Here is an 8,644-nt window from a genome sequence, read left to right as displayed (position 1 = left end):
CTAAAATTTGAAAAATATTTCCTTACTCTAATTTGGTACCAAGTATTTTATTTTTCATACATGTTATAAAAAAGTTACAATAGAAATTATTTTATATAGAATTTCTATCGTAAATTTTTATTTAGTTAAGAGCATCCACATCTGTTGAGTTTTTACACAGTTTTTTAGGTAGTCATGTAGAAGAGAGAATAATGGAAGAGAAAAAGAAAAGAAAAAAAAAAGAATCTGACAATTAAAGAAAGAAAAAGAAAAGCAAAGCAACGTCTACTAGTCAGAGTGTTATTAACACGTTATTATTTCGGCGTCAAAAAGAAAAAGAAAAAGCAAAGAATCTGATGCGCCCTAACGGGTGCGAAGTGCGTTTAAACGCGTTATTTCGGCGCTTTTTATTTTTCTTCCTCTTACAAAAGGTTTTTGCAGAAAAAAAAAGGCCAAAAACTATGCATCACATAGCCAAAAACCACCTACTGAATTTGTACTGTTCAAAAAATCACGCAAATTGCACGGGTGTTGATGCTCTAATTAAAAATTACCCTTAATAATCTTTAGTAGTAAATTTTCAATTAACTAAATAGAAATCTATACCAATTACTATTCAATGTGATAACATATTTTGTCACGATTCCAAATGAATAGTCATATGATCAAATTTTGGTGGCAGAAGCATGGGAAAAAACTAAATAAAGATTTATATTTTAGTAATTTTAATCTTTTAAATCCAATTCCTTCCAAATTAAGGAGTACGTTATAGGATTCAAACGCGGCGTTAGTATTAATTGCATGATAATATAATCGCAAACGAGTTTGTTTATATAAGGGATTCGTTTTCAATTTGTAAATCACACCTCGGGTTTACCATTACAGATTCCTCGAATCCCGGGAAACATTCACACCAACGAAAACCTGAATTGTTTTTTCGTAAATGCCGGTTGAAATTTCGGCGATCAGGAGGGCGGATACTCTGACACTCTGACTAATACAGTGTTAATTCCTCCCTGTAATCATAATCTTTTCGCTAGCGACAACGTTGGTAAACGCAAGTGAAGCTCATTAGTAATTGGGCCCAGCTTCTTATCTCTCATGCCACCGTCTAGGGAAGCTAAAACCCGCGCGTAAAAACGCCTGAAAAGTTAAGGAGAGGAGAAAAAGATGACCCAACGGCCCCCCGTTTTGTTCTTGCCCAATTCTGGTTAAAAAATCTGGTGTCTTTTACTGTTTGGTACAGAATTTAGCTTTATAACGATTGGGGTTTTGGGAATTTTGGGGGTGTGGGTTTATGGGCATTGTTGGTGTAGGCGTGTAGCTCAATTTTCATTCAAAAATTTCGTGTCTTTAGCTTTTTTTTTTTGGTTCTCAGAATTGGGTATTAGGAAAGATTGGACCTTTTGTGATTGTTAGGGTAATGGGGTTTATAGGCATTGTGTAGAGGTTTTTGGGTGATTGAATCATGCAGCTCGGTGAAGGCGGCGGCGGTGGCTGTGGCGTCGGCGGCGATGATGAGAAGCAGAGGTGTAAAAGGGCTAATTCAACAGTAGGGTGGAGGTGCAAAAATAAAGCCTTGGACGGTGGTGTTTACTGTGAAAAACACTTGATATGGCACCGCAAAGTAGCTGCCAAATCGAGGATGAACAGGCTTCGTAATTCCACTTCCGGGGCGGCCGTTTCCGGTGGTCGGAATTCTGGTGCGGCGTCTCACGGTGACGGCGTTGTTCTTGCTGGGGGGAGTACGGAAACGGAAGTTAGGCGGGTGCAGAAACGGAAGCATGATGGGGTTTTGGGGTCTGAGAATTTGAATGTGGGAGTTAAGAAGAGAAATTTGGATAATCTCGAAGGGATTGCCCTTAATGATGATCAAGGAGGGCTGGAGGGTTTGGGGGAAAATAAGAAAAATGCTGACATTGACAAAACCGGGGAAATTTTGTTGCAATCTGTTGATGCTTTTTGTGGTAATGGAATTGGAGGTGTAAATAAGGATGAGGGTGAAAGGATTCATCTTGAAACGAAGGCCGAGGATAAATCGAATGTTCTTGTTGAAGGTCATGAAAAGTCATCTGTGAGTCAATCTACTGGTACTTTATGCAGGAAGAGGGGCAGACCGAAAGGTTCAAAGAATAAGAAGAAACCTGTTTTAGGTGACAGATCCGGGGCGGCTATGCTGCCATCTGATGGTCACTGTGGTGGTGTGACTATTGAGAAGAAGCATGATCTTGAACCATTGATATTTGAAAATAGTGAGGTTGGGGTAATTGTAAATGAATTTTCTGTCTGTAGTGTTAGCAGAGTTGGGATAAAAATGGGGAGGGGCAGACCTAAGGGTTCAAAGAATAAGAAGAAAACCGTTCTAGGTGATGAATCTGGGAAGTTGCTCTTGTTGGACAGCCAATATGGTGGTAATGAAGGTAGTGGTATGATTGTTGAAAAGAAGAACGAATGTGAATTAGCGATTGTTGTAACTGGAGAGGATGGGGGAGTCCTTAATGAAGTTGCTGATGATAATGGAGATGGGATAATCAACGAGAAGGATGAACATGATTGGCCCAATGATCTAAGTAGCAAGAAAGTTTTTGCCAATCCGGGTAAGAAAATCAAGCAAAAGAACATTGCAATTGATAATGCAGAAGATGGGGCTATTGAAGTTGGGGATGGGGCTATAAAGTGGGAGAACGGACATGAGTCGCCAAAGAGCAAGAAACGTGGCCGTGGCCGACCCAAGGGTTCAAAAGGTAGGAAAAATCTGGCAGCTGAGAATGGTGGGAGAAAAATTGTAAATGAAAACCTCAGGCAGAAGAAGGGCCGGGGCAGGCCCAAGGGCTCCAAGAAGAAACTCCAACTGATTGCTACTAGTGAAGGCACAAATGTAGACTCTGAACTGTCCTTAGCTGAACCAGGCTGTGTTCAGGAATTGGATCAAGCAGACCCAACAACTTCTGTCGTTGTGTTTGGAACATCTGCTTACGGTATGGAGGACAGCCTTGGTGAGAACAAACAAAGAAATACTCGGACTTCACGCAGAATATCAGTGAGAACTAATTTTTCCTTCCTAGTTCCTGCAAAGCTCTTTACTTCTTTTTAGTTGTTCTGTTAACTGTTTATTTTCACGGTTGATGAAAACTTTAGAAGTCGAAAGGCTTACACCAAGTAGCTTCTAAAAGCCACTTTCTTGTTCAAACTGAATAGAGAAATCCTCGTGCTTCATTTGGCTTGACATAGGGGCATCTTCTTTAAGCCAAAAACAGTTAAACATCTAATTTGTTTTGGCACAATAGAGTCTTAACCTGGATTCTTGTGTATTTATCAAATAGAACTCTGAATTAAGATAGCGTTAACATTGTTTCAACTGTCAAGTAGGTGATCCAACCCTTCAATACGATAAGAAAGTGTTAAAATTCATGATGTGCATAAGTGCATTATATGATTTTTCTATTCTTGCGCTATCTCTTGTTCACTGTTCTTCTTATTAGGTCAGGTTGCTTAGGAAGTAAATTTGATATGAATTAACTGTTTACATGAAAGATGAAGGAAACTATATTTATTTAATGTTTCAGCTGGTAATATAAGACTGTTGCAACTATTATAACATTTGGATGCACTTTTGAGAAAATACTCCATACTTGACTACTTCTAATTTGAAATTTGATCTACCTTTTCACTGAATGGTGTTATTGAAGGTTCTGTAGCAATGTCTTTCCTTTGGATCACCTAAGTTTGGTCTTGTCCTTTATTTTATTTAATTATTTGACAAAATTCTTTTGCTAAAAAAAGGAAAAACAGTTGCAGGATGCTATCAGTTGGAAGGATTATGGGAGTCTAATGTGCCATCAATGCATGAAAAACAATAAAGCTGGCATAATCATCTGCTCAAAATGCAAAAAGAAACGCTACTGCTTTGAATGCATTGCAAAGTGGTGAGGATTGCTATCTTCTTGTTGTGCCTTATAGGAAAACGAAATGCTATTACCATTATCCCAAGGAATTTCGTTTTCAGTATTTGTCAGAAGAAGAATTACTGTTCTTCATTACGGAGTAATTGAGTATTACTATTTATATTATTTTTTGATGTTTTGGTACACTGAGGGAATGAGGGTTGAATTCCCTACTATTTAATGTTTTGCTTTCTTGTTGAAATGCTTTTCTAGTGAAGTTTCCCCGTTGAACTGTACTTTTGAATTTTTATTGCACTATCTCAAATATGAAGTTTGGCAACAATTGAATAGGTATCCAGAGAGAACAAACAACGAAATTGAGAATGCCTGCCCTTTTTGTTGCGGCAATTGCAATTGCACAACTTGCCTTCAAGGGGATATACGAGCACAGGTCTCTACCCCCACTTTTGCCTTTTGTCTTTTAATTACATTATTATCTCTAGTTTACGGGCTATATATAAAGTAACTTCATTTTTGTAGGCTCACAAAGAGGAAGCTGATAAAGAAGCGCATTTGCAAAGGTCTCTGTATTTGCTGTTAAATATTCTGCCACTTCTCAGGCATATCCAAGAAGAGCAAAGGGCTGAGCTAGATGTTGAAGCCAGAATACGTGGTACAGGAAGTTCAAAGACTAAGAACAATGTGACCTTAGGCTCTAAAATATGATTTGAAACATTTGATGATGTCTTTGTCCTCTGATATTTTCAGGTGTCCAAGTGACAGAGGAAGATATAACAAAGTCCATAGTTGATGAGGATGACCGAGTATACTGGTATGCGCAAAATATTACAATTAAAGATTATAGTGTTCTCAAAGTATTCTGTTTTGATCATAATCGTAATTGAAATCATGATATGCACGGCTGAATATAGTGGTTATAGCATTTGATTCAATTAACTTTGTTCAATTATTCTAATTGGTATATTCCAGACAATAGCTGCCTTCTACTAATTCACATAAGTTGATAATGGGACATGAATCCTTATTTTACAGTGACAACTGCAATACGTCCATTGTCAATTTCCACAGAAACTGCCCAAATCCTGATTGTGCTTATGATATTTGTCTCAATTGCTGCCGGGAACTAAGATGTGGTTTTCCACTGGGACTTACTGAAGCTCAATCAAAGTCTGTTGAAAGACCAAGTGATCATAATGCTGTTCTAAATAAAAAGTCATCTTCAGATGTTGGGGAAAGGCCAGATGCTCTCTTGGGGAAACATGACATGTCTTCCGGTTGGAAAGCAAAACCAGATGGTAGCATACCTTGTCCTCCTATGGAGTGTGGTGGTTGTGGTTCTTCACTGCTAGCACTACGGTGCATATTTGAACCTAATTGGGTGAGTGAACTAATCAAAGGCGCGGAGGAACTTACTTCCAATTGTCAGTTACCCGAAATTGATTTCTCGCAACCTTGTCCAATGTGCCTTACCGTCAATTCCGTGGGAAAGGGTGATCACCATAATGTAAGGCGAGCAGCTTTTAGGGAGAACGGCCAGGATAATTTGCTGTATTGTCCTAACGCTATTGACTTGCTGGACCAAGAGTTTATGCATTTTCAAATGCATTGGAGAAGAGGTGAGCCCGTTATTGTGAGAAATGCTCAAGCCACGGCCTCTGGCCTCAGCTGGGAGCCAATGGTAATGTGGCGAGCTTTCAGAAATGCAAGGAAAAAGTTGAACGAAGAGAGTTTCTCCGTAAAGGCAATTGACTGCTTAGATTGGTGTGAGGTATGCGTTCGATTTGTATCCACGAAAAAAGATGGATTTCAGTTTTGAATATTAGTTAGTGGCTTTATATATAAAAGAAAAGTACTTTTAGTTGAGTCGGGCTATAAATTTCTTTGTGTGATGCAGGTTGAGATAAATATTCACCAGTTCTTCAGGGGATACTTAGAAGGACGCAAGCATCGTAACGGGTGGCCGGAAATGTTAAAGTTGAAGGATTGGCCGCCAACTAATTTATTCGAAGAATGTTTGCCAAGACACGATGCTGAATTTGTTTCCATGCTTCCCTTCCATGATTACACCAATCCTAGATCGGGTTCTCTGAATCTAGCTACTAAGCTCCCCGATGGATCCTTAAAGCCAGATTTGGGCCCTAAAACTTACATCGCTTATGGATCAGAAGAAGAACTCGGAAGAGGTGATTCCGTGTCTAAGCTGCACTGTGACATCTCCGATGCGGTAATCTGAAATCTGTTGGTTTATGATATATTGTTTAATCTCAACTTATATACTCTTTCTTATGGCGGTTTTGTTTCAGGTCAATATACTGACACATACTACCAAAGTAAACTTTACTTCACGGCAAAGAAGAAGAATTGAGAAATTAAGGAAGCAGTTCGGGATTGAAGATTTGAAAGAGCTTTATGGCAGTGCAAATCAAAAGGATACGGAGTCTGAAACATCTGAAATCAAATATAGTGGCGGAGGAAAATTTGACGATAAAAATTCTTGCTTGTTAGAAAATGGAAACGGTGAGAAGGAAGTTGAAGACCTAGAGCGGCTTCCCAGTAGTGAGTGCATGGTTGGTCCTGATACAACTTCCTTAGTTCTCGGGATACATTCTGATTCTGGCACCGATAGCTCAGCTCTTCCAGAAGCAGACATCACCCTAGCAGAACATCCTCTTGAAAGCGGTAAAGGTTGTCTGGATGTTGAACATGGTGGTGCTTTATGGGACATCTTCCGTAGAGAGGATGTGCCTAAGTTAACGGAATATTTGCGGAAGCATTGGAAGGAATTTCGCCATATTAACAACGTTCCTGTGAATTCTGTATGAATTTGTTGAGATTACTGTCAATTATGTAGCAGTTAATTGGTTTTGAAGCCTTAACCTGACCCCTTTCTTTTTGCTTTAGGTCGCTCATCCTATTCACGACCAGACATTTTATCTGAATGAGAAGCACAAGAAACAGCTGAAGGATGAATTCGGTAAGATACATATTCCCGTCTTCTTTGTCAGTTAGTTTGCGTCTTTTAGAAGTATATATGCACTAACTAGCTCGGGAATTTTTTCCCTTTGTAGATGTTGAGCCTTGGACATTTGAACAATACTTGGGCGAGGCTGTCTTCATTCCTGCAGGATGTCCACATCAAGTTCGAAATAGACAGGTGAAATTGCCAACTGAAATTATAACGTGAACAGAAATAAATACTTCTCTGCCCTCATAATGGCACTATTCGTCTACTTATGCTGAACGGCTCCAATTTAGTGTGTGCCAGTAAATGATGCTTTACAAGTCTCGTATAGTTGTATTGGTTCCCTTTGAATCCGAGTTTGTGTGTGTGATTCAGTAAAATAATCCATTTTTTGGTGCAATGGCATGGCTCAATGCCCTTATTCCTGCTACCTACCCGAGTGTGTGCGTGTGTGTGTATATATATTTTCTTGAAACCATGTATCCATATTGCTAACAATGTTATATTGAATGTTGATCTTTTTCAGTCCTGCATTAAAGTTGCGGTTGACTTTGTATCCCCCGAAAACGTTCAAGAGTGCATCCGGTTGACCGAGGAGTTTCGCGTTCTTCCCAAATCCCACAGGTCTAAGCAAGATATATTGGAGGTAAATTGATTTGATCTTTATAGCTAGGCAGTTATAAAATGGACTTGATTGCACAATGGATCGTGTAGAAAATTGCCTTATGACGTGCCCTTCCTCTTTATAGGTAAAGAAGTTGGCGCTTTATGCCGCTAGGGTTGCTGTTGATGAGGCGAGGAATCTATTGATGGAACTACCGTAAGCTTTCTTTTGCTCGTCTTACACTAAATCCTCACAATATCCAGTCGAATTCTATCCGCAAATAGATTTGATAAATTTACTGAACAATCTTGACTTTAAGCGGTTTCCTAATACAAAACATCATAGTGCTGATTGAAATATATGTTCCGTATCAACTAAAAGTTTAAGCTAATAGTTAGACTGTACTCTCGTGTTGCAGGTCAAGAGAAGAAGATGAACATGTTGAAGAAGGTTTGCTTAATCCAAGCTTTGCTTCATGTTGAGAATATACATTTTTTGTTTACCATTGCTACATATAGTATATGCAGTAATCCGAGTTATAGAGGGCTTTCCATTTTGGGAATATTATGTTGTATATCAAAAATATGATTAATTTGTCCCAGAACTCTAGAGAAGTAGTTATGGTAGTTTTTTTCTGGATACCATTGTTTAATATGGTTATGATATGATGTGAGCCCTTACTATAAATAGAACATTGATTGATATTTTTCTTGACATTATCTATTAAGGTTAAAAAAAATTATTTATTTACAGTGCTATGAAAATGGAATATATTATTTGTACTAAATTTGATGCATGCGTTGTCATTTTCAAATCACAGTAATTATTGGGAATTAAAAATATTCTTTATAAAGTATTTACTAAGAATGGAATAATGATGTATTTTCAATAGTTATATTATGGACTCGGATTCACCTTGCAATGTTGATTCATCACAATTTACCTACTGAATGTTCACAATTTAGTATGTAAAATTGTGAACATTTAGTTGTGAACATTCAGTATATAAATTGCGTATTTGGACCCGGATCTATAGAATAATTTGTCATATATTTTTAATTGGGTTATGCCAAAATGCTCAAAATGGATGTTCCAAAAAAAAAAAAAAAAAAAGCTCAAAATGGAGCATTGCAAATATGCTAAAAATAAAAAATATTCACTTTATGCTAAAAGTACTTAAAGGAGCATTAATTG

General features: G+C 38.1%; 1 protein-coding gene across 3 annotated transcripts; it reads left to right on the top strand.

Annotated features, from left to right (window-relative positions):
- Positions 1 to 861: 861 nt before the first annotated feature.
- Positions 862 to 8,158, top strand: LOC116019870 (lysine-specific demethylase JMJ25). Of its 3 annotated transcripts, none has more exons than XM_031260230.1 (13): positions 862 to 3,019; positions 3,778 to 3,905; positions 4,215 to 4,314; positions 4,404 to 4,536; positions 4,632 to 4,695; positions 4,917 to 5,652; positions 5,779 to 6,108; positions 6,188 to 6,700; positions 6,786 to 6,858; positions 6,953 to 7,038; positions 7,373 to 7,492; positions 7,596 to 7,666; positions 7,869 to 8,158. In XM_031260230.1, exons 1-13 carry the CDS (start codon positions 1,448 to 1,450, stop codon positions 7,930 to 7,932), a joined length of 3,990 nt encoding a protein of 1,329 aa, XP_031116090.1. In that variant the 5' UTR covers positions 862 to 1,447; the 3' UTR covers positions 7,933 to 8,158. The 3 variants fall into 3 exon arrangements, with proteins under 3 accessions (XP_031116090.1, XP_031116089.1, XP_031116088.1); XM_031260229.1 differs by having other exon boundaries at positions 3,772 to 3,905; XM_031260228.1 differs by having other exon boundaries at positions 3,763 to 3,905.
- The last annotated feature ends 486 nt before the right edge of the window (positions 8,159 to 8,644 follow it).

This window comes from Ipomoea triloba, chromosome 5 (assembly GCF_003576645.1).
Source record: "Ipomoea triloba cultivar NCNSP0323 chromosome 5, ASM357664v1".
NCBI lineage: Eukaryota > Viridiplantae > Streptophyta > Magnoliopsida > Solanales > Convolvulaceae > Ipomoea > Ipomoea triloba.
This window is presented reverse-complemented; position numbering and strand designations above follow the sequence as displayed.

Coding starts and splice junctions, on each gene's coding strand:
- LOC116019870 (XM_031260228.1), top strand. CDS start 1,448: ATGCAGCTCGGTGAAGGCGGCGGCGGTGGCTGTGGCGTCGGCGGCGAT. Junction 4,537..4,631: donor TGTTGAAGCCAGAATACGTG/GTACAGGAAGTT, acceptor TGATATTTTCAG/GTGTCCAAGTGACAGAGGAA. Junction 4,696..4,916: donor GAGGATGACCGAGTATACTG/GTATGCGCAAAA, acceptor CTTATTTTACAG/TGACAACTGCAATACGTCCA.